Genomic DNA, 26,129 nt, shown 5'->3' with positions numbered 1-26,129 from the left:
TGGGGACTGCTGCCTTAGATGTTAAAATGGACAAAAATACTATGTGAGGATTTGTTAAAGCACATGTTGACAAATCGTTAGACCTAGAAATGAAAGAACAAAACATTTGACTCCCTTTGGAGGTACCAGCATTACAAAATTTACTGTTTTTTCCCTATAGTTTACAAAATTTCACCAGTTCAGTTTTATCTAGGTTTATTTACTATATCAGTTTTCAGAAATCCACTCAACTTTTCTAGGCATGATTGGATGGAAGTGCATTTAAGAACATCATGTCTGACACTGTCAGATTGGGCATTAAGCTTTCTTTAACTGTCAAATCCCCCATGTGGAGTTTGATATGCACGGATGTGACAGCATTACAGGCAATAGTCTTGTGAGTTCACAGCTAGTGTCCTGTCTCATGCACGATTTACTTAAGCAGAATATTTCCAGTATTAAGAACCCAGCTGACGCAAATTAACTCCTGCTGTGACACATGTGGGGCAGTGCGTTAGAGCTTTGGACAACAGTTTCTTTCTCAGATTCTCCCAAAATTCTTGTCTTGAATTCATGTGTGAAACGAGCTCATGTTTAAAAGTATGCTTTTTGTCCTCCACAACGTTTGTTTTTTTGGTTGTATAGCCCAGAACAAAGGTTCTCTGAACACATCAAGGATGAACGCAACATGGACTTCCAGAAGAAGTTCATCCTTAAGAGAGATGATGCTAGCATGGACAAAGATGATAATCAGGTACATCGATTGTTATCACAAGTACCTTGTAATTTTTTGTGTGTATACAGTGGTTCATTTGTTTGTTTGTTTTTGTCACTTTCCACGCATGCTAGTGTTTTTAGCTCCACCAATGAGTTGGATTCATGAAGCGTCTTGAGGCGACTTATGTTGTGATTTGGCGCTATATAAATAAAATTGAATTGAATTGATTCCTCGCTGAGTAACAAAAGCTTCTGTAGGCTTGTCTCAAATAGTTTTTCTTAATAACTTTAAAAGAAACACTGTATGTAAAGCTAGTTCTCAATCTTGCTGCCACATGTTACAGCTTTTGGAGATGGCCCCACAAAAATAAAGGGACATAGCTGGATTTAATGGCATGTGGTGTTTGACATGTTTTCATTCAGTCAGACAACAGATTGCCGAGGCATCTGGATGTGTGAACAACAAGCATTGCAGCAATTTCTTGGCTCAGTCCTGTAGTCATCTTACATAACCTTACTGAGGAGGCTAATTAGCTGTGTCAGTAACAGTTATGATAGAATGCAGGGTTTGGCCACAGAATGGCCATTGGCTTACAGTATACTGTTAAAGTAGCACAGTTATCAGTTAGGAGTGAAACTGCATTTGTTATCAAATATGAAAATTGATACATTTTTAATCTGCAGAATCTGGAAACATACCACATATATTGCATTCCTAGGCTATGTACAAATAATTGCATTTTTCTGTCTGATCCTGATGCAACCATTGCATTTTAGCTTTTTGCTTGGTTTCACATCCTATGGTTTCCATATACAGAATCTTTTCTTATTGCTAAATTGTGGTGATAAATTTAGGGTGATGACTGGGAACTGCTTGACTGCACCATTTCCTTTCTAACCTAGCATCACCAATATCATTTCTGTATTAGTTATCGTCCTCCTACTTTCATACAGTTCATAGTCTTTAAGACATTTCAAAATCTTCTTGATGGCTAAGCCTAACATTATGACCACTAGTACAGATGAATGTTAATTACGTTATTCCAACAGCAAAGGTCAGAGAAAGACAGCAGCAGAAGGTTTTTCTGAGTGTATCCAAACTCCCCATCAGCAGTTATGAGTGTCTTTTTAGAGCTTTCCAGTAATCAAATTAGGGAATGTATTACAGCAAATCCAAACTGTTTTGGCTTTGGCTTAGAATTTACAGGAATTAAATGATCATCGATGCTCGAGTCTGTGTACAAGATCCCCGGAGGACCTGTGTGTTGCACCCAAAAGAGTAACGAAGTTCCCTGCAGTGGTGGTCATAATGTGACAGCTTTGGGGACCCCACAATTGTGAAACATGTAGCACAGAAATTCAGTGCAAAACTTGAATTTATCTGCTGTATTGTTAAATTTGATCTATGTTGAAGAGCTATAAAATTATACACTTTTATAAAAACATTTTCAGTTTATTTCAAAAGGAACTTGATCTTTGCATGCTTCGATATTTGAGTAGCTCTTGAGATTTTAAATTAAACCTTAAATTGGACATTTTCAAATACAGAGACAATTCTCCACTTTGGAATTAGGAGATTCTCTGTCTCAAAATTGATTTTGTTTACTTTGTTTTCTGGACCAAGTTTATCACACCATTTTATTCATTTCAGCAGTGTTTGTTTGGGGCTATGACACTTTTTCCTAATGCTTACACAGATTTGTCATACTGTCTTCTATGATTCTATGTTCTCTCACGTTTGTGGTGTTAAAAATTCCCACGCTGACTCATCCCTTGAACACTCACTTTGCACAGTTTTCATTCTGCTGTCTTGTTTTGACAACAGACATCTGCTCTTCCTCACATGCTATTGTTATCTTGTGCATTGCTGCTACTTTTCTTGACAGCAGGTTGCACAAAGTGTGACTATAGGTGTTTGAAAATTAAATTGCACGCTTAATTATTTTACATTGTCATTCTCTCCCCAAATGTTAGATCCGCGTGCCGCTGCAGGACGGGCGGCGTAGCAAGTCCATTGAAGAGCGAGAGGAAGAATATCAGCGGGTACGAGACCGGATCTTTGCCCGAGAAGTAAGTATTGAACATGGATGGAGGAGCAAGTGCTTGCAGTGCATATTTCCTCATATGTCAACAGCACCAGTGTTTACTCAGTCAGGTTTACTCAGAAATTAATTTCTTTGTGATAATCTTCCACAATATCAACAATTACCTTCACTTAGTAATTTACTTTATGTGTTAAACTTTTTAATGAACTGTTCTTTTTCTTGGGTTGAATAATTGACAGTTGTATTTTGACCAGATGCTTGTGGTAGACATAAACAAGCTTTGGACATAATTTAATGGGATTTCTGACTGTTTGTCTTGGCAGAATTAGTAAAGTTCAGTACAGTTTGTTGTTTTTCAGGAAGAACCTACATTTTAAGCACATTCCACATAATGATCTCAAAGGGTTAAGATCAGAAAGACTTTATGTTAGCTGGATTTATCCCTCCTATTAGCTGCTTTGATTTGTGTTCAATGTGAGATGTCTGAGGTATTCGTCCTCCTCTATCATTAGTGTTTAGCGTTTTTTGAGTTGTTTGGAGCCATATGGTCTGTTCTCCACTTAGCTAAAGGTAACACCTTGGGCTTACTGATCTTAAGCACTTCCCAACTTTTTGGGAGATTATTAGAAAGTAAGTGATCAGAATCATGTGATAATCCTGGAATCTGCAGTTCGTAAGAAATGCGTTAGAAAGAAAAAAAAAAATCCTTTTTATCCCCCCCCACCCCATTAAGAGAGTTATGTAGTAGGGTCATTCAACCTCAGAGGAACAGGTCAAAGAAACCAGTGAAGTCATTTTGGATATGAATGCCATAGCATTACAGATCCTTCAGAGTTTCATCGTGCTGCCTTTCCAGTGAGTCCCTCATCTCAGACGCGCTCACTCAAATGGCACCGGGTTGGACTGCTGGCAAGAGTAGTCCTTGTTGAAAGTGTAGACTGTTGAGAAATGGGTCCTGTGGTAAACTCACCAAGGCTGCGCATCAGAACAAAGATGTCATAAAATCTGCCTGTAATAGATTGAAACTGTAACTGGATGTAGTTCAAAACACTGAAGTTAAAGCTCGTCTGCTGGATGAGAGAAACACTGAAAAGGCAGTTTTGTGTTTTGATTCTTATTATTTGCCACACTCAATTTGCAGTCTCTTGTGAGGTTCTTGATCCCACACTGGGAATCTGTGCTTTATTTTATGCCAAATACTCATAAATCCAAGCCTGTAAACCTTTTTGAAATGGAAAACACTGCTTGTCTTAAGTGCTCTTGAAAGAATTATACATTTCATAATGTGCAGGTGTCCTTTTTTTTACAGTCTTCTCAAAATGGATACATCAATGACAACAGGTAAGATCCTACGTTCTTCTGAAGACTTCAATGTTTGTAGTTCATAGACTTCATCATGGCCATCTCTCCTATTATCACTGTATTGTGTTAGGTTTTAGTTATGAGAGGTAGGCAGCTACCTCATTAAAATATTAAGAAGTATCTGTATGAGTTGAATTTTTGACTTCTTGCAAGTTTGCCTTGTGTAAAATTTGATTGTAGAGAAGAAATCAAATTTCGCTTTTTTTTTTTTTTAATCTTTTTTTCTTTCAAATGATTAATTTTCTAATTTCCCTGATGTTTTGTGTTAAAATTACTTTGAGTGACACTGTGTTTGAGAGAGATTTGTGCATAGTGGAATGCCACTTTTTTCGTTCTCTGTTATTTTAATAAGAAAATAATTTGACTCACAAGCAGTTAGACTAAGACGACCCCTAAGCATCCTGTCCGTTGAACTTGAAAGAGTATGATATAATATGCTGAGAGAAACGGGAATGATTGACCAGTCAACTTTTTGCCTTGTGTGCATTTTGTTTTTCTCCCTTATTTCTTTGGGTGGTGAAAGTTGCAATGAACCTTCCTCTACCTCTTACACCACTCGTTGTCATTCTTCTATAAACCCTATCCTGTTTTCCACTCCAGTCCTGTAACTCTAGCGTTTTCTCCTAATGTTAACCCCAACAGACTTTCCACTGAGGGCTACTGCTCTAGCTCTCAAAAGAGGAGGCAGATCTTTAGGTATTGGGCTACTGCTGACTGACTTGTGTGTTGCCATGCCCATTTTTCAAAGTGGTTTGGTGATGATAGTGGTGACCTGTGGTGGTTATCTTTGCTTGGCATAGTCGGCTGATTAATGGCTATTCCAGCATTGCACTTTTGGGCTTCCCAAGACCCATGCATGGCTGCTTTGTGGTTTCACTGGGGACTCACTGACCTACTTACCCTTCCACCCATCCACCATCAACCACATTTTTACACAAAGTAACTGCATTGCTTTCACAGTAATCTGTTTGTTTTGTGGTTGACTCAGTCTTGTAGTTTTTGTTAACATGTCAAATGTTGCATAGTATTGCATAAAATATACAAGTAGTGCGCATGTGCAGTAGTGCTCTCCAACTGACATGGTCATTTGAAAATAAGAACCACGAGGCCCTTTATATTTTGTGTCCAACAACTAATAATTTTCCTTATTGATAAATACTTTCTACTTTCATCTATACAGTGTTGGGAGATGTTCGTGATTACTAATGAGTACTGTGTAGTCTCTTAGATGGAAGCCATAAAAATGTCTCATGCATCAATAAATACTTGTGTATATAAAAACTAAAGTTAAAAGTCCAAAGAGATACTAAAAATAGCTTTGTTTGCATGCTTAACATGCTTTTAGACCTTTGTGCCCAAACTGTTCGACCTGCCTCAGCTTTGACTCTGATTTCTATAGCTATCCCATGCTACTCAAATATTATCATCAGATCCTTGTAGTGTTTTATGTTGCCTGAACAGATCAGGCGCTTTTGTGGCGTATCCTGCATTACCAACATTTCCACTTGTCCTTAAACTAACCTCTGTTAGTGGAGCTTTGTCGCTGCTCAACGTAAACACATTACAAAACTTAAGATCTAATGTGTCTTTGCCGTTTAGGAGTGGTATTAATGTTTTGGTACGCATGTGTACTTGGTTTAATTGGAGGAGCAAATACGTTGGTAACTTGTGAATCAATAGAGTGCAGAAATATATGGTTTTCATGCCTCTACACTTGGCATCACATTCTGTTGTTTTGAAAATGCTGCCTTTAGGGAGTTACTGGAAATTTTCATTTGGATTAGGATGAACTGATTTGGAATTTGGTGGTCAAAGGTAAAAAAAAAAAAATCAGATAGGCCATGTTTTTGGGCTAGGCTTTAAAATTCTTATGGAATAATCCACTTGTAAGATTTAGATTAATAATAGGATAAAGTTTTGGCATTTTGTATACAAAAGCTTAAAGGCAGAGGCCAGACAAACATTGATAAAACTGGTGAAGGCGTACAAGATGATAATTCCAGTGTTTTTATTCTGTAAATATAAACAGGATCTAATATATGCTCTGCTGTTTGTAACATGTGTTTGTGTAGTGAAATGTAGACGTTTTCAGACATGACCCTTCTGTCATATTTAAGAATTTTTTAAGTTTTTTTTTTTTTTTTTTTTTTTTTTAGCCATATGAGTAGTCCATTTAAAAAAAATTCTGTTGTCACTTAATTTATGAAAATTTTAGAAGTTTAACATGGGAATTGAAACAGAATTATGTATGTTTGAAGTGTTTTTCTTTCCATCTAAATGTGCTTATAAGAAATTTTAACCTTTTAGAGAATGCATGCTGTTTAAAATACACCCCTAAAATCACAGACTTGTTGATGTTCTTCAGTTTAATGAACCCACATAAAAGCTCTTTGGCTATAATAACATCTAACAAGGAAAATGATTGAGGTGCAGAACACCAGGAGTCTTATCTCCCCCTCCTTCCCTTGTTTGTGCATGTGATGGGGGAATGCTGTCGTGGGGAGATGAAATATCATGTGATCAACAGCAGAATCCCTCCTCCTCTTTCTTCTCATCCTGCTCTCATCTTTGTCTGCAGATCGAAGCGAACAAGTGTGCGACTGCTTGTACAGAGAATGTCAGAGCACCCACCCTTCCTTAAAATAGGCTGTGCGGAGAGAGGCCTCAAAATAGATCCCCCCCCATTAATTCGGTCTCTGAAATATTTATGAGCCACAGCCACCTTTTAAGCACTACTGCCTATCACTATGGTTTTACAACCATAAACACATCTTCGTGCTCATCATGGAGATTTCCACAACCTGTCTGACATATTATGAATTAATTCCAGTCTTTTCTCTGTACATGGACATACTCTGTTCATAAACCTCCAATGATGGGGTAAAAGAACATTTACAGCCCTGGTGGTTGTTTTTCTTTTCTATGCTTTTTTTTTTCTCTTGCATGCAGGGTCTTTGTTCTACAATATTTTAGCAGCACAGTTGCATTTTTCTTTTTAAGTTTTAAAGTTAATAAATTCCGCTTTCTTTTTTTTTTTTTTTTTTTTTTTTCTTTCATGTTCAGCTAGAACAATAGTATTCTTAATGCTGCCACTTAACTGGCAGACCCAGTCATTCACGTGATAGTGGATTTCCTCAGAGTGGTGGTTACTGTTTCAGCATGATCATTAGTTTTCTTGGCAGCTACCCTTATCTAGGGTGACAGCATCACAACAACACGTTGTGTGTGTGAACACAGCAGTGTAGCTTAAAGAACTATATTGGTGAAGCAGTTGTAGTAAGTGTGTATTTTTGTAAGTATTGTGTGTGAGAGTCTGAGTGCTGATGTACATCTGCTCTTAATGAGTGTTTATGTACATTTGGTATTAATTCAGTAGTGTATGTGTGTTTTGTTTCTATGCTATTTGCTGTCTCAGTGAAAAGACGATGCATTTTTAAGTGCATGCATGATTGTTTCATCTGTGTTAATATGTTTAACATGTTTATGCAAGTATATATGTCCTCTATGGGAATGGTGTCTACAGTCTTTGGGCCTTTTCACACCTGGAAATACAAACTAGGTTCATATTTTGTTAAACTGATCTGGTTAGTATGTGAATGGAGTCTAAAATAGTTTACGTTCCACGTGGACTTGATACTGATTTGATGGGGATGTGTCTGATATACACATGCATACATACCGGCCTCACTTTCTTTATTTTCACATGGCATTGCTCTGTCACAATATACCTGAAAGGTGTCTGCATTTTCTTGAGGTTTTAACCCTTCAAGTCCCTTGATATTTAAAAACAGTCTCGGCCTCTCTCTAGCCCAGGGGTGGGCAACTCCAGGCCTCGAGGGCCGGTGTCCCTGCAGATTTTAGATGTGTCCTTGAACCAACGCAGCTGATTTAAATGGCTAAATTAGCTCCTCAACATGTCCTGAAGTTCTCCAGAGGCCTGGTAACAAACTAATCATGTGATTCAGGTGTGTTGACCCAAGGTGAGATCTAAAACCTGCAGGGACACCGGCCCTCGAGGCCTGGAATTGCCCACCCCTGCTCTAGCCTCTACAACAGAGTGTTCTAGTTTTCACAGTAGAAACAAACACAACTCGTTCTGGACCGAAGCCACCTCTTTTTGTCAGGTTAAGTTTGACTGTTTGGTCTGGACCCAGGCCCATATGTCCATAAGTTTTAACTACAGTGATTTTGGTTGGTATCAAACAAAATTTAAAAAGTCTAGACCAAACATGGTAGGTGTGAAAGCACCCTTAGATGGTTAATGTGTGCTGAGCTCTTGGAAATCTGTCTTTGTGTCTAGTGTCTTTGTAATATCTTCTTACATCCTAGTGTTTGGAGCATCTTTTGCATGTATGTTTTCCTTTCTGGATGGGTTTGTGTGAGTGTGTGTGTGTGTGTGTGTGGGGGGGGTTGTATTTTTTAAATTTGAGACATTATTATTTGGTATGTTGCCTGAGTTTGTATTGTGGTATACTTAACCAGCAAATATACATCTGTGTTGAATGCTCCATCTTTAAAACCTCTTAAACTGTGTGTACTCTACGCTATTGGTGACCTTACTCTGCTCTTCTGTTTCTGCTCCCCCTATCCTTTTCTGTCTTTAACTGTCTTTATTCTGCTTCCACCTACACACCTCTGCTTCGAACTCTCTTATATGCACACCTTTTTTTTTCTTTTCTTTCTTTTCTTCTTCTTTTTTTTTTTTTTTTTTTTTTTTAAAATCTCCTTCTAACCCTATACTTTTTTGTCTTTCTCTTCTGGCTGTGCTTTCTGTAATTTGCACATTCTCACTCACCTTTCAACTCTTCCTGCTACAACACCTCCTCTACTTCATCACTACTTCATTCCCATTTTATTTCCATCATGTGATCTCTTATCTTTCTTTTTTTTCTTCCTACTCTGTCTTTTCTCAGAAACCGCGAGAGCTCCAGCCGGGCATCAAGCAGCCGTCAAAGCAGCACGGACAGTGACATGAAGTGCCTGGAGCCAAGGCCTTGGAGCAGCACCGACTCGGACAGCTCTAACCGCACTCTCCGGCCACCCGTCACTAAGGCCAGCAGCTTCTCTGGTATCTCCATCCTTACCAGGGGGGATAGCCTTGGCAGCAACAAAGGCTCGCAAGGGAGCTGCAAAGGCTCTCGCTCTGGTAAGGTTTGGAGAAAAGTGGAGAAGAAGCATTTAGGTAGTATGCTATTAGCTTGTTTTATTTTACTTGCCTTAAATGAGTAGTACAACATGGAGAGATGGATTATCTAGTCATGTAAGCTGTTTTTTGTATAAAATATAATGAAAAATTATGATAGAACTGACCGAACGTCATTGTAGTTTAAGAATTAGCTGTGTAGCATAAATTGAATTCAAGAAGCTCCCTTATGTCTATATTCCACATCCCAGAAAATTCTCTCAGGTCGGCTTTCTTAGCGAGATTTTAAGGTAATGGATAGTGCCTTATTTCTTATTTCATTGCTAAATGTGCCAGATATTTTTTTTTTAAACAAGCTCTGGAGAATGATATGGTTGGTCATTTCTAAAAGTTGCCCTTTTCATATGTAGCACACAGCAAGAGATGGTCTGCTTCAGACAAATTCTCACCTTTGAAAATACTCATTTTTGGTTCAGGAGAAGGGTGCTGCCTGGGTAAAGTGTGGAGAATGAAGGCTATTTGACGCCCACTTGCGCAGTGTGTATTCACATTACCTGAGCTATTTCCACATGGTCTCTGTTGGGCATAACAGATTTTGTACTATGACCTTAAATAGCTTTTAAGGTCCGGCTGTGTCGGACATTTGCCTTCCCGAATGTGTCTCCATCGGCTTGTGTCTATAAAAGTTCAGGGCTGGAGTGCATGTGTGAAAACAATTTAATAGTGGTCATCAGAGGACTCGAGGATTGGTTGATTTGCTTCTCCTGACGGGGCTCCCCCGGTTTCATTTTAAGTCTGTGTTGACTGCTGTGCTAGTTTTTGCTTTTAAGATTCATGTGTAGAAGTGTTTTTGCCTGCCCTACTCTGTGGAGACTAAAGGTGTATTCATTTCTCCTGTATTGTTTTGGGAAAAGCCTGTGAAGATCCTGACCCTTGTTGAGTTTTTGTGTTGGTTTTTATTTTGGAAAGTATCATCCACACAGTCACAGGCAGCCTGTTGGTCAGAACAATAAAAGCGTTTTCTTAGGAAATTGTGTGCCCCCAGTATCTACTAGCTACTTGACAAATGATTTGGACCCTGCAGTTTGTGACTTGTTAAACAAGTCATCAGAAACTCCTGTGGTTTAAAGGCTTTCAAGGCCGTCCCTTTATTAGCAAAGAAAATATTAAAGCTACAGGTATTTATCTGATTAAGAATTAATTTCTGTCCAAACGTGTTCTTGTAAAATGTTGAGAGCTTATTTAGCAGAGCTCGTATTTTATAACAACCAGGAATCAGAAGTTACTAAAATTAGCTTCAATTGACTTTTTAAACTACAAAGGTGGCAAACGTTTGATGCAAAGTTGACTTTATTTTGCCCTCTAGTGGTTTTGCACATATACAAATCATTTTCAGAAATCTTCAGAACACTATTTGGTGTTATTCAGTGATGATGCAATATTTTAAGATCAAGTCATAATTTGTGGGTTTCAGTGTTGGAGAATTTAAATTTCAAAATCATCTCCTTTATCTATCATGTCATCTTCTAAATCACTAGGCCTTCCCCTAGTCAGCCCTGATGTATGTCCTCCACCTGCAGCCTCCCAGTCCAGCCGTAGTCTGCTACCCTGCCCATCTCAACAGCCACAGCAGCCACAGCCCCAGGCTCCACCTCAGACTGCCCTGCTGCCTACACCGCCGCAGCATCCTATGAGCAACCACATGATTGCTCAGGTAAGTTATCTCCACTACCAACCAAAAATGGATGCAATGGCACATTCAATTTGTGGTTTAATATAGGACGTCTGTTTGAGAGTCTGTTTTTCTTTTTGTTTTCTTCGGTGTAGCAGAAGAAAGAGAAAAACACGAGGTATTTAAGTGGTCATGACTGTTAGTGTAACAACTCTTACTTAAATGTGCATACTGTAATTGGAAAATATGGAAAAATTTTAGACAGTCCAGTTCATTCATTGAAATTGATTATTAAGGGCAGCAGTGTAATTTCAGGTATAAATATCCTGCAGACAGTGAAGCTGCATTATTTCTCCTTGTCATACACAGCTCATCAGTGAAAAAAGAATTTGAAATGGAAACTTGGCCTTCTCAATGTCCTACTCGCAAACACTTTTATTACTTCTTAAAAGTGAAAGAAAAAGTTGAAATGGCTACAGATAAAACGTGCTCTTAATTAAAATAAAATTATTAGACCCAGAGTTGTTTAATATATGGTCGACATCCCTTTTACTTAGGCCTGCATGCCACATTTTTATTCTCCGGAGCGAGGGAGAACTTTAAACACAGTTTTCTAACTATTACGGTTAGACACTGTGTGCATATTGTTCTACAATCACTTCCAGGGTGTAGTGGCCTGAGGACATTCCTTTCAGAACATTTGGGATTAATGCATATCCTGTTACACCCTCATCAAACGTATCAGGGAAAAAACAAAGAGACTTTGTGGAGGAATGGATGGAAACAAGTGCAGTGAATTGAACATATTCAGCTTATATATAGAATCAATGTCAACCATCCTCCTTTAACAGGTTTGATTTTTCCAATAACTTCACAGTCGATAGTCTTTGATTGCACACATTTCCCTTTCTTCCTTTTTTTTCTGAGTAGTAATAATTACACTTAATTTTTTATACATAATTTGTTTGTGTAATATTTAGAAAAAAAAAACTTGATTTCCATTACTATCCTCTCTGCTCATTAACAACTTTTCCTTTGTGTTCTAACCCTCATTTTTCCTATGTCTTCATTTCTGTTTTTCCCTTCTTTCCACTGCTTCTGATGCTGTGTTCTTTTCACTGCCTTGCTTCACTCTCTCTATGCTCTACCTCTTTATTTCATCCCTTTTTTTTTGGTGTGTATAGCCGGTGGCGTCTCTGCAGCCCTCTCAGCCTGTCTCCTACTCCAGCCCTTCCTGCCCCCAGGTTCTCCTGCCAGTTTCTCCTCCCCAGCAGTACACAATGGTACTGACACGTATTATAGCTTCATCTCATTTATACTCATTCAGTTAATGACTGACACTTTAGCTGATGCCATATCCTACTAAAAACACTTGCACTCATTTACTGTCCTGTTTACATTCACTCAGGGGAGTCAAAAAACATATCTTGGCTTTATCAAGATGTGAGTGTGTCTGCAAATACATTTAAGTAATAGCTTTTTCATATAAATTGGTGTTACTGTCTAAAGTGGATTCAGTGAGTAAATGTTGTGTCTGTAGTAACAAAAGAAATGGCAAGGATGTGTCCAGTTTGTTCCTGGCTACGTTTTTTGTTTTTCTCTTTTAAATCACTGCATCTGTATGAGTGCAACCACGGTTGCCCACAGAAGCAGAGTTTGAGTTTGGTTGTGTTTACATTGGAACAGTCATTTGAAAAAGAGTTTTCACTTGACTCTGTGCAGTCCTTTCTAAAATTACTTACTGCTTCCATAATAATGAAGAGGATAAGCAGCACTTTTCTTATATGGATAATCAGATGCACTTGATTAACTGATCATCAGCAAGTGTAACCACCTCTCCAGGACTGGCCATCCCTACAAAGTCACACAAGATCAAACCACCCAAAAAATTATTTTAAAAAAAATGTGATACTCTACTGGCCTCAGTTACCTTGTTAAATCTTAAAAGTTCATGCAGTACAATTAGAAAAAGACTGAACAACTGAGGAGTTTTTGGGAAGCGTTACCAGAAGCTGTAACCTGAAGCAGCTTTCTAAACGAAGCACAGCTTGTTTTCTGCCCCAGGGCCTTGCAATCACTCACTCAACCATGAAATCCTCTCCAAAGTATTCTAGAGTCAGATCTATCTGAGAGCAAAAGGTGGCTGAAACCTGTCACACACCCTAGGATCATTGTCCTGTTGCAACAGTCATGCAACAGGACAATGATCCCAAGCACAGCAACAAATCTATGACAGAATAACTGGAAAAGACTCAACGTGGTGTAATGGCCCCAGTCAGAGATGAGTTCTGCCTGATTTAAAATGCCGCGTTGGGACCTTAAGAGAGCTAAGCATAAATAATAACCTGCAAATTTCAATGAACTGTAAAGTCAAGTGTGTGAAAATTCGTCCAGAGGTGATGTGAGAGATGTGGGTTTTTTTGGGGTTTTTTTTTTTAAAACAAAATTGTGTAGAGTCCTTTGAAAACTTTCTTTTTCACATGACTGTATGTAAAGCAATGACCGATTAAACCAGTATAAACTTCAGTGTCTAATTTTAGATTTTCCAGCATACAACAAAGTCAATACTCCTGTCATATATTCTGAATGTTTGCAATGTTGTATTTGGATTCTGCTAATAATAATAATAATAATAATAATAATAATAATAATAATAATAATAATAATCATGATGATGTGTTTAACTGTATATGTATATACTCAAAGTAATAAATAAAGTGTTTTCCAAAATGACACAATGACCCTTTAATAATCAGAATAGGAGTCGTTTTAGACCATTGCTAATGAAGCATTTAGGCTGTTGGAGATCATTGTTAATTACTTAGTATATCCTAAAATCCATCTCCAAAATCAAAAAACAGTACTGATATAGGAGTGTCACCTATAAGTCATAACTAATGGCATTATTCCCATTCTACCCAGGGAGAAGAGCTGGCACCCCAGTTCACACAGATGACACTGAGTCGGCAGGGCTCCAGTGAGAACCCCGAGCCTCCCCCGATGTATCAGGCTACTCCTCCAGTGCTGCCGCAGCACCCCCCACCTCAGACCGGCTACATTATGGCTACTACGGGTCAACCTTTGCCACCTCCGTCTGGTTACCAGCCCACCACTGGACACCCCCATCCTCCACCTCCTCCGCCTCCTCCATCCCAGCCTGTCATGCAGGCCGCACCACCTCCACAAGGCTACATGCAGCCCCCTCCACCTCAGCAGGTATGCGTTCCTCCACAGGTGGTTAGATAAAAACAGCAGACATACCTTTTAGATTTAAATTCAGTTTCCACAGTTTGTCAGCTTTGATTGAATATTGATGTAGCTGATATCTGGAGGCAACCATGCCCAAGGATTACATGATTAATGAAATGTAACACAACGTAATAAATAAAACAGACCTGTGTATGACTTTCATATCGGGTAGTTAAAATATAATTGCAAACATAAATTAATATTTCATACTTGCAAAAGGTTTTATAGGTCTGTTATCTAATTTAAATCATTACCTAGAACAGCACTCTACACCGAAGGCAAAGTAATTAACTTCGTGATATGTCAGTTACCAAAGCTGTCACAAATATCATGGAAGATTTGCAAAATGTTCTGTTTTTATGGCTTTTCATCAGGCTTTTCACTCATCGGATTTTTATCAAAAGTTATATACGTACTATTTGTAATGAACTAATTCAGTTTTGACATGTTGTGCAGTTTTCTTTATACAGATTCATCCTGATTGACACTTAAAAATAGCTTTGATTCTGTGTGCTTTCATTGTAAAGTTCTAATCTTGACCTTTAGAGACATTTATTGCTGGTTTTTGGTGCATTGTAGTGTAGTGTACTCTAGTGTTTCTGTTGGCGAGTCAGCACCTTTGAGTGGAGTTGATTGTCTTTTGTTTTAGCTCATCGTTTTGATTTACTCTCACTTTTCTGCTATGTTGTAAATGTCCTCGACATATTTCCTGCCTACAAACATTTTGCAAAATAATCTTAAGATGCAGTACGTGTTTGCTCTGGTTCTCTCCAGGTACTCTGGCTTCCTTCTACATCCAAAGACATGCAGTTAGTGCTGTTTGGTTAATTGGTGATTCTAAATTGCCCACAGCTGTGATGTGAGTCTTGAGAGTCTGTCTTTTTGTAGCTGGGATAGCCGCCTGCAAACCCTGATAAGGATAAGTGGAAGAAGATGGATGGAGTTGCTTGAAAACCATCCAGTTGAAGTACAACAATGAATGATGAATGTTATTTGCTAAAGGTCTAAATAAGCAATTTTTAACAGAGGGGAAATTTTTTTACTGCTTTAAATACAAGACTATTACTACAAATATTCCAGCTTTCATGCTGATAATCCTGTCCTAACACATTTGCTTTAGTGAAATTTAAGGACCAAGTATTTATGAAAGTCTTTATTGCTGTTAATTTGCTTTCTAGATTTAAGTAAAATGTGATTTGAGAATTTGATGGTTTGCAGAAGCAAAATAATATGGTAGTTTATTACTTCTACACTAAAAATTGTCGACACCAGTGTGATTCAGTTATTCTTCCCTTCAAAGTTCATTAAATACAGATTACTGAACTTTGGTTTGTTATTTCTACGCAGATACAAGTCTCATACTACCCTCCTGGTCAGTATCCAAGCTCAGGCCAGCAGTACCGTGTGCCCCAGCCAATGTCCCACCAGGTGTCTTACCCAACCCAACGCACACAACCCATGCCTCAGCCAGCACAGCAGTCAGGTCAGTTGATTTTCATGTGCTGTGCATCATCAGACAACATGATATTCAAAAAAAATATATATATTTTTTGATATGCAAAGACATAAATACTTCCATTTGCAGCAAATGGCCATTAAAAAGAGGCCTTTGTCAAATGTTGATGCACATTTATTTTTTATTGCATATTAATGTGTTTTTATTTTATTTTAGTTTTCAGTCTATTGACAACTGGAAGACAGGGTTTTAATGTGTATTTGTAACAGATGTTGTATACTTAAGTTCAAAATTATTATTTGTCCATGTAGTTGTACTTACTGGAAATTATATTGGGGATAAAGTCCACTCGATTTTGGAACTGTAAATGTTTTCCACAGTCACACTTGCTTTTAAATCTACCAGGTGAAAGGTTGGAGTGAAACAGCCGTGCCTGCTTGTTCATCCAAGTCCAATACAATCAGATAAATATAGGGCTATTTTTCCTTTTGTGTTCCTGGAAAAAGTTGTCAGGCGCCAGCACTGTATGGTTTGTGAAGTCTGGCTGTTTGTATAGTAAGTGACTGACAGTGTTGACAACCTAAACGGACTTTGGATCATAATGGACGTCTGCCAAAGCCACATAGTTCATGAACATGAAGGTCAGAAAGACCCTACATTACAACATGCCTGCAGTCTGGTCTGAAATATAATTTTTGTGATGGTGAAGATTTATACTCATAGAAAATGAATTAATGAATTTATATTATGTTTAAGCATGTAAGCTTAAAGTGATGGTACATTTCAGTTTTTGTGAGTTACGTGATTGTCAGTGTTCTGTAAATTCTTTTCCTTTTTTTCCTTTTTTATTTAATATATTATGGTTCTCTTTTTTGACATTAACGCTTATGTCCTGTTGTTCTGTGAATTATTTAAAGGTAAAGACCCAACTACTCCTCTTCATCCCATTTCCTCCCTTCTGTAATATACTGTGGTTTTACTTTAAATATTTTTATTTTTAAATTATTTTGGTCATCAGGTCTTCAGACCATGATGCCCAGCCAGCAGCCGAGTTACCAGGGCATGATGGGTGTGCAGCAACCCCAAAATCCTGGACTGCTCAATTCACAGAGAGCAGGAATGGGAGGACAAATGCAGAGTATAATGGTTCAGTACCCACAGATGCCATCATATCAGGTATGCAACTGTAGGAGTTGATAAAGGATACTTGTCAACAGTCATATCTTTCTTTGGTTAATGTGACTAGTTGATGATTACAGAACTGTCAGGTTTTTTTCCAGGCGAGAACAAAAGTTAAGCATTTCCAGTATCTAAACCACATGCGGCTCAATGTTAAAACAGCGCCATCTGGTGTACAGTTGAAACATCATTTTATGTCTGTGAAACAGATGTGGAGCTTACAGTCCTAAAACTGCAACAAGCTTAACAAAACAATCTAAGCAAATATTTTGAAAGTAGACCTGTTTTTCTGCTGTACTGATACAGATAAGAGTTAAAAGAACTGATCAGATCTAACTCAGGTTTGTGTCAGTGGGTTATTTTAGAGTCAGGGGTGCAGCTGCAGAAAGCTCTCGCTTTTTGCCACTGTAGTTTGTGTTGTGTGTAGGCACCGAAGAACACCTCAACCCTGTGTTGGCAGCCAAAAAAGCTTGCATTTATAATCCATGTTGCGATGATATTTTACTAAAATGTGCTAACATGGAGTTTTGATTATGTGGTTTAGATTGTGTATATTGAATAAGGTTGCCGCTCAGAGGCAACTGAAAATCTGTTGCTACTGTGATATTCCAAACACACCAATATGCAGCAAAGAGTTGCGCTGAATATCTGGTGCTTGTTAAACAATAACAAACGTCGTGCAAAGTGTAACACGGGTTTAACACGAGTATCTACCTAATCATTTTTGTCAGAAGACCCCTAGACCCATCAGTACACATTCTTGAACTGGACATTTTTTTTCCTTGATCTTTGACACTTTGCTAGGTACCTGTGGGTAATGAAAATCAGCAGGTGGTGCAGCAGCAGTACCAGCAGCAGGTCATGGTCCCAGTCAGCCAGTCTGTCCAGGGGCCCATGCCTGTTTACTACAGTGTTATCACACCCACACAGCAGAATAGCACAAGGTAGGTGCTTGAAGACATGTTATTCCAACAAGAGATTTAATAATAACCTTGAAGTATTTGAAATGTTTAATATAACCATCCACAATGTGGTGATGATGTTCATCTTTTTATGTGTCTGTCTATCCTGCAGTCCATCAGTAGGTTACCTGCAGCCCCCCAGCTCTGAGCAGTATCAGATAACACAGTCACCATCCCCCTGCAACCCTCCACAGTTGCAGCAGCAATATTCAGGTGAGGCTTGATGTCAGCAGATTGTAAAGATGAATATTTTTAGGATTTTTTTGGACATCAGAAATTTGTGTGACATCCATAATTAATACTGGACTTATATGCTTTATAAAAGTGTAGGCTCCTAAAAAGAAAACAGTCTAAAAACTGTTTTTGTTCTAGACTGCAGCAGTCCCAGGTACATCTGTATTTGAGTATATACTAGTGCTGACCTGATGAAGTCATAGTGTGCTTAAATCTACAAACACTATGTTGACTAATCTTAGTTGAAACTATCCTTTACAAAATTAGATGAAAGGTATTTAGGTAAGAGTTCAGACAAAGGTACACAGGGTTCACATGTTTAACACGTAACTCGGTGTACTTCAAGCCCTGCACACGGGGACAAACAATGTTTTACCTCAAATTAGGTCAGGTTTATTTTTATGTATTCATAGAGTAATGTGATTGGTCAGGAAATGAGATGTATCTATAAACGTGACATTGTTCTTCAATGTTTTCCGCAGTTTTGCTTCATTTGTGACAATTAATAATTTTATCTGATTTTAACCCGTAAACATGCTTCTCTTTCATGTGGTGGTTCATGAAACCACCAAATTGAAAGTTGTTGCGTAAACAGAGGGGAGAAAATAATGAGAAAATTAATTTAAAAATAAGTCAGCTTGGTTGGCATTTATCAAAACTATGCAAACAGCTGATCTAATGCAGGTGTACACAGATATAAAGACATCTTAATTATACAACTATATTTTTAATGGTTATAAGTTCTCTTAATATGGTTGTCATGTTATAATAAACGCCTTAATATTATATTGTTCATTATCTGTTTTTAAAGCAGCTCTCACTCATGGATGAACACAGATTACTTAGATTAATAGTTGTCTGCACTATAATTTAATATATAATATATGTGGCTTACTAAAGTGGTTTAAAGTCTTGGAATTGCTCAGTTGTCACTCTTAAAGGGAAACTGGTATTTTAATTAACTTGTGTAAAGCTGCCTTTTTTGCTGAATCAAATATTTATCTTTCAAAAGATATGAAACGTATTTCACTACACATATTGATATTATTATGTTACACGTGTCTGACTGTTTGTGCTCTCTCAGGAGTACCACCTCCTGGGCCTGGGGTGATGGTCATGCAGCTCAGTGTCCCCAATGGACCCCAGCCTTCCCAGAACCCCCCTCTTGTCCAGTGGAACCCTTGCAAGTACTACAGCATAGAGCAAAGGGCAAGCAAGCCAGGCGAGCTCTACAAACCTGACAACACTCCACAGGTACACGCGTGCATGCAAGCCTTGTTGATCAATGCAACAAACCTTGTTAATTCAATCTGCAACTCGCATGTCCGTGTGTGTACTTAATTGTCTTTTCATTAACATCTCCACACCCTAGCTGTGATCTGTGATTCGCTTTAAAAGCTGTTTAGATCAGGAGGCTCTTTGAATCTGATGAATGAGTAAAGATTTTGAACTTAAATTACCATCAATTAATCAAAATAATATTATAATGTCTCTTATTTTTGCTCTGTGTGTATAGGCCAGTACTCAGCTGACGAGTCCCCTGGCCTCCCCCACTCAGTCTCCCACCCCGTCACCTTCTGGCAGCGTCAACAGTGTCTGTCCAGGCCTGGGACCATTACCCCTCATTTCCCAGTTTCCCCGGCCAGGAGGGCCAGCTCAAGGTACGAGTGAAAGTTCAAATCCATAAACAGATACTGACTGTTCATGAGTAAGTTTTCATACACAATGTGAAAAATATTGCAGGTCTCCAATTGAATATCATCCCAGTATAGCCCCTAGACTCACAATCACATAAAGTACACTTAAGGCTTTGATTTGTGTGCTATGTTACCCTTTCATATTCTTCTCAGCAGCTTTACGCATCCATAAAAGTCTGGACTAGTCAGCAGTAGTATATATATTTTTGCCATGTTAGCTTTGTTGGTGCTACCATTTACAGCAGCATTGATGAAATGTTGTTTTATACATTTAAGGTTTCGCCCCCAGGTGAGTTATTTATAGAAGGGATCCCAAAAAGAATCTCTTGTGAGGTCATAAAATTGTGCTTTATCTATAAAAATGGCACCTTTACAGCCAATTTACAAAAAAAAAAAAAATCTTATTTCGCCCTTTACTCTGTAACATCTTATCATGTACTACCCAACATCTTATCTTTTAGCCTGTACAAACTCTAAAATGATTGTGACACATCAGCTCAATCTGTTAGGAAATCACCTACTGCAACAAGGGTGTAATAGACTGTTCATGTTCATTTGTGGCTTTGCTTATTAGCCATTTAGGTGGCGAGCATGGAGTCTATAACCAAAAAAAGCAAATGGGCTAAATCATTACCATTACTCTGTAAGTTGTCTTTGACAAAATTGCTCTTTCCTGTAATACTTTCTTGCTCCCCAAAAGTTTGGGACCCCCTGATTAAAATATTATGAGTGCAACTTTGATTTAAAACAAACAAATAAATAAATAACAATTGTATTCGCCCAGTTTTGTTGGTTGAAAAGAGGTTTAGTGCACAAAAAGCAATCCTCTTGATGCAGGTGTGCTTTCAGCCCTTGTTAGGTTTGTGCTCTTTCACCAGTTGCGTCAGCAACCCTCTAAACCATGTCGGGTGGCTTTTGGCTGCAAGCCAGTGAACAAATGATGGCTTCACCTCAGCAAATTCACATGACTGGCATCGTGCCACCTGGTCAAACCTTCTGCATACACGCGTAACTTTACCTCATCACTGTCCTTTGGCCTATTTTTATTCTTCGAAATGTACGGTTACACATACGAGCAGGCTCTTGCATCAGTCTGCGATACTACATCTCCACAGTGCATCTTTATGGCATTTATAATGTATAATAAATACTGTAGTAGTCAGCTGACCCATAGATGACTTTAGGTGGTTTCCATATTTTTTTGTTTTAACTTCTTCCAAATCTTTATTGGAGTAATTTGCCAATTTAATTTACCAGTATCCATTATACGTATCCATTTTGACTGTTGAGTGTTAGTGTATTTAGAGTATGTTGTATGGATTTCCAATCTTGAACTGTTCCTTCTTCATTAGGAGTTGTTCTCTTTCTAAGGGATCATTTGTCTTATCCAGTGGTCTAACATTATGCCACATGTATTTTTCCAGCCACACTGTTAGGTTTTCAAAACTAGTGAAAATCATTAATGCTTATCCATTTAGATTACACTTATGTTCATCTGGTTACAAATAAGAAATGGTTTCTGTTTCTTGTAATTAGTTTTGAAATGATGTACTCACATGTCATCGGACCTCTTTTATTGTGCACTGCACTCCCAGACACACAAACATGGTCTTCCTTTAAACGCTGCATTTAGTACATACATCTGATATGTTTAATATTACTCACTTTAACTTGACAGGTGCTGCATATATTTGCAAAATGGATTACAGCACGGTTTTCAAGCTTCGGGTGAGGTTTTAATTTTAATTCACCATTTGAATTGTGCAGGTGATGGTCGCTACTCTCTTTTGGGGCAGCCCCTCCAGTATAGTCTGTGTCCCCCACACCTCATGCACGGTCAGTCCTCCTACAGCTCTCATCAGGTTAGTATTGACAAGCCTTTGTCCTGAATTCCATCTTAATGATTAGGGTATTGACTGATATTGATGTTTTCTAGTAAGAGCCTTTTAGTTTGTCAGTGTGCATTAATCAGTTTCTCTGGTTTAAACTTATTGCTTTAGTTTGTGGACATTTGTTTTTCGTTTGGGTGCTGTCATGAATTCTGGGGTGTAAAAACTTACCACCAGCTACAGAACTGTTTTTGAAGAAACAATAAATCTGTATGCATGTGAAGAAACTGATAGCCTCTTAAGAATGACATTTTTGTTACTATAACACAAGGAGAAGCTGTTATTTTGTTATTCTTAATATTCTTAAAGCAATGTAACATTTGATTTGAATTCATTGCTGATTGAGACCCATTGATTATCTGTCTGGGCTCTGTGATTAAAGTGCTGCAGAATTGAGAATCACACAACTTTTGTGCGTTACAGTCATAAAATGTGGCCTTTGAAGGATTAAAGCTCTTTTTAGAGCACGTTGTGTAGCTAAAGCGCAGTGTTTTAAAATTTTGAAATCCGTGAGCTGTCATTTTGTTTCTCTGCTGCTGACCTTCCAGTGCCCACGAACTGTGCAGTCTGGTGAAATGTTTTTAAGGGTACAACTGATATCACATACCCCCACCTAGTGTCCTCCTTTGTTACTGCATCTTTATGAGTGTTATCTGATGTGTTTAGGGCCAAGGAGTAATGAAACACGGAGCACGAGGGAAAAAACAAACACTCAAATCTGCATCAACAGATCTTGGTACCACTGATGTAGGTAAGTTAGAAATCCACCATCACAGACCAGCATAAATCGGCAAGTGTCCTTTAATTTTGTGCTGGTATGTTTTTAAAGAGTTACACAACTTAAAAGAACCCTGAGTTTCAACATTCGGTATGTTGTTTTTGTAACAACACAGCTTCCTAACTCGACTGGAATCTGCAGTTTACTTTATTCTTCTTTATCTTTATAAAACCCAAGAATTTGTGGCACGTATAAGACACGCATGAGAAAGTTGCGTATCTTCTTTTTTTTTGTCTGAGGACGTGAGGATTATAAAAGCTTGTTACTTAGGTGAAAGCAAAGACTGTGTATGTGTGACTTTATTATTTTTGGTAGCCTATATTCCTGTGCTTTTCTCTTTTTGGTTTGCTCACATTATATGGAGTTCATTAGTATTATCATTGTCCCTCCTCGTTCAGTGGTGAGTCGAGTACTCGAGGTGACAGACCTGCCGGAGGGGATCACACGTCCAGAGGCTGAAAAGCTCTTCAACCAGCTGTCGCTGTGCGGTGCCAAGATCCAGTGGCTGAAGGAGCCCCAAGGAGGCCGAGGAGGAGCAGGGGGCTGCGGCCCCTGTCCTGGTGCTGGGCCTTCAGGGCCAGGAGCAACAGCAGGCCCCGGAGCTAGCATGGGAGCTGGGGGAGCGAAGGGCGACGGAAACGACCCAGCTCACCTCTACACAGTAGTGGCAGTGTTCCCCAACACCATGGCTGCCCAGAGTGCTTCCTTCAAACTTAACAACAGTGGGGCCAGCCTCTTCAAACTGAGGGCCGCCAAAAAGAACTATGACCTGCGCGTGCTGGAGAGAGCCAGTTCTCAGTGAGAGGAAAAGAGAGGGGGAGGAACGAAGGTGAAAGACAGACAGAAAGAGAGACACTTGTTGGAGTGGTGGAAAAGGGGGAGGACTGAGGGGGACTGCTCTTAGTGTACAAAAAAAAAAAAAAACTTGATTTAAATCATGTGTCAAATGTATAAAAGGGAAGAGGGTGTGAATCATGAGGTGGCTGGTGTTTGGTTGCAAATATGATTTTGTTGTTTGTTTTTATTCATTGTTTTTGTTTTGTATTTATATCGCAGAAGAGCACACAAGACACGCGAGCATGTGTTTCACTGTTGCCGTGGAATGTGTGCTGCCATGATACAAAAACACACATAACAGAAACACAAGTGCAGGCAACAGGGTCACGTAGCACATAACAAAAACACACTGGACAGTCGACCTCAGTCAAACCTTTTCCTCCTCTTCCTCCCTCCCCCCCCCTTGACCCTTCCTCCTTTTTTTCTGCCAGCGCTTTCTCACCTTCCTCGACTTTCTGTCACACAGTCGTCTCTTTATCTCACATATTTATAAATTTTCATACGGCACAGTTGCGTACGCTCCGCTTTCTCCTGCTGCCCCCCCCCTCTTGCCATGTCTCAAACTGCCTCCTATCTTTCTCTGCTCCTCTGTCCCTCTCATGTATTCTGTCACTGCTCTCTCCTCTCTTGCTTTGTTTGCCTTACTGCTGTTGTGGGTTTCTGTATTGCGCTGTTTTCTTTTTTCTTTTTTTCTCAGAAGTTTTTCTTTGTTTGTTTTTTGGGGTTCAATATATTTATATAAGTGATGTAAGGAATAAAAGAAATCTATATATTCGGTGAATTTTTTTTTCTTCCCTCCCCCCCTGAGTGACAAAGGTTAGGCCTTCCTATTTATCCCTTTACTCCTTCCCTCTTCATCCCCGCTCCTCTTCCCATCTTTTTTTTCCTTACTGCCCTCTACCTCACTTCTTCTGCCCCTCTCCTCTCTCCCACAGCCGCCCCACATGCCCCAGCTCCACCCACCCGACGCCCCATTGTGTTTGCGTTTTTTTTTCGTTGACAGCTGTGCAGAACGTATCAGAAGAAGTAGTAAAAGTGCACAATGATTGCATATGTCTACTGTAAATTTTATTTAATCTGTTATTTTTTGGTTCGTTTTTAAAAATATAAAAGTCGAGAAAAAAAAATCTATGAAAACATGCTTTGTGTCGTGGTTTGTTGTACTGATTTACTAAAGCTGACTGTGACATCTGAACCTAGAGGTGGTACCCTGCAAAAGCGCTTTGCAGTCTTCTGTCCTGCCTGGTAGGTCTATCCACCTTGCATTTTTTAAGGATTTTTGCCTCTCTGCAGTAACAACCATATTTTAGGAATCATCTACTGTCATGGCTAAAAACTCTGTTGGCCAATCAAAATTTCCCTTATTGGCCAAGCTTTCAAAGACACCAGGATAATGAACATACAAACTAATATACAGTCAGGTCCATAAATATTGGGACATCGACACAATTCTAACATTTTTGGCTCTATACACCACCACAATGGATTCCAAATGAAACGAACAAGATGTGCTTTAACTGTAGACTGTCAGCTTTTATTTGAGGGTCTTTACATCCAAATCAGGTGAACAGTGTAGGAATTATGTGTGCCTCTAACTTGTTAAGGGACCAAAAGTAATGGGACAATTGGCTTCTCAGCTGTTCCATGTTGCTGTCAACCGCCAAGATGAGATCCAAAGAGCTGTCACTATCAGTGAAGCAAGCCATCATTCAGCTAAAAAAAACAAAAAAAAACCATCAAGAGAGAGCAAAAACAGGCGTGACCAAAACAACTGTTTGGAACATCTTAAATAGAAGGAACGCACCAGTGAGCTCAGCAACACCAAAAGACCCAGAAGACCACGGAAAACACCTGCGGTGGATGACCGAAGAATCCTTTTCCCGGTGAAGAGAACACCCTTCACAACAGTTGGCCAGATCAAGAACACTCTCCAGGAGGTAGGTGTATGTGTGTTAAAGTCAACAATCAAGAGAAGACTTCACCAGTGTGAATACAGAAGGTTCACTACAAGATGTAAACCATAATCTGGCCTTCCAACTCAACTGTATATACATAACACTATTTATACCAATTCCATGTGCAATATCATCTGTATATACATAACACTATTTATTACATATTACTTACGGCTTGTATATTGTACATTTTATATATATATATATATATATATATTAGGGGTGCAACGATACACAAAATTCACGGTTCGGTTCGGTTCGATACTTTTTCGATACAAAAAAAATGTTCATGCCTTTTTAATTTGTCATTTATTAAAATGATAAATATATATTTTAACTCAAAAGTACAGTTTTTAAATTTAATGTTGCTGAAACAAAAGTAATTTAAAAAATAAATATATCACTGTGATTGAGGAATCACTCATCTTTGGAAAAGAGAGTTTATTACAGAGAAATGGCTCTTTCCAAAATAAAAGTTATACTATACGCTTCTTCTGGGCTATATTCTCAGCAGCATATTGTAGCGGGTCAGGGCTGTTCGGGGTTCTGTTTGTACAGTTATGTTTTGTTTATGTTGCCATAGTGACGGGTGACGCCCTCTCGCTGCGACGGTGTGTCCTTCCGGGGTCAGAGGGCGCCCTGTGTGTTGTTGTTGTTGCTGTGCGGTTGCCACGCTGAGCAGTTAGCTAGCGGCAGTGTTCTTCTGCAGATGTCAATAAACGGCTGTGCTCCCTGGCTAGCTCACGGGAAGAAAGACCAAACAACACCCCCGTCTCCTCGTTGTCTGAGCTCGCCACATTGGTGTCAGAAGTGGGATGATGGTGGCAGCCCATGTTCTGACCCGAGTGACTTTTCCCCCGCCGGTCGTGACCGGCCGGTGCGCCAAAAGAAGGCACCTGGACATTTGCAGGACTTTGTGTGGGGCAATGGGGTCGTCGGGGACGACTGACCCCTTAGGTGGGGGCTATGTAGCGG

At 39.0% G+C, this 26,129-nt stretch overlaps 1 protein-coding gene across 15 annotated transcripts in view; it reads left to right on the top strand.

Moving 5' to 3' along the window:
* Positions 1-23,971, top strand: part of LOC120719217 (R3H domain-containing protein 2) — a 56,573-nt gene extending 32,602 nt beyond the window's left edge. For 2 of the 15 annotated variants that reach the window (XM_040008257.1, XM_040008265.1), the window contains 17 exons: positions 625-733; positions 2,671-2,766; positions 4,033-4,082; positions 4,746-4,799; positions 9,017-9,285; positions 10,785-10,960; positions 12,103-12,201; positions 13,841-14,134; positions 15,515-15,650; positions 16,642-16,799; positions 17,607-17,746; positions 17,877-17,977; positions 19,083-19,252; positions 19,515-19,659; positions 21,463-21,557; positions 22,251-22,335; positions 22,761-23,971. In XM_040008257.1, the coding sequence (XP_039864191.1) occupies positions 625-733; positions 2,671-2,766; positions 4,033-4,082; positions 4,746-4,799; positions 9,017-9,285; positions 10,785-10,960; positions 12,103-12,201; positions 13,841-14,134; positions 15,515-15,650; positions 16,642-16,799; positions 17,607-17,746; positions 17,877-17,977; positions 19,083-19,252; positions 19,515-19,659; positions 21,463-21,557; positions 22,251-22,335; positions 22,761-23,164 (2,581 nt within the window). In that variant the 3' untranslated portion in view covers positions 23,165-23,971. The remainder of the gene's footprint in view (positions 1-624; positions 734-2,670; positions 2,767-4,032; positions 4,083-4,745; positions 4,800-9,016; positions 9,286-10,784; positions 10,961-12,102; positions 12,202-13,840; positions 14,135-15,514; positions 15,651-16,641; positions 16,800-17,606; positions 17,747-17,876; positions 17,978-19,082; positions 19,253-19,514; positions 19,660-21,462; positions 21,558-22,250; positions 22,336-22,760) is intronic. The other 13 variants (XM_040008273.1, XM_040008290.1, XM_040008320.1 and 10 more) reach the window with 13 other exon arrangements.
* The last annotated feature ends 2,158 nt before the right edge of the window (positions 23,972-26,129 follow it).

The sequence above is a fragment of the Simochromis diagramma genome, unplaced genomic scaffold (assembly GCF_900408965.1).
Source record: "Simochromis diagramma unplaced genomic scaffold, fSimDia1.1 OVJJ01000320.1, whole genome shotgun sequence".
Classification (NCBI taxonomy): domain Eukaryota; kingdom Metazoa; phylum Chordata; class Actinopteri; order Cichliformes; family Cichlidae; genus Simochromis; species Simochromis diagramma.
This window is presented reverse-complemented; position numbering and strand designations above follow the sequence as displayed.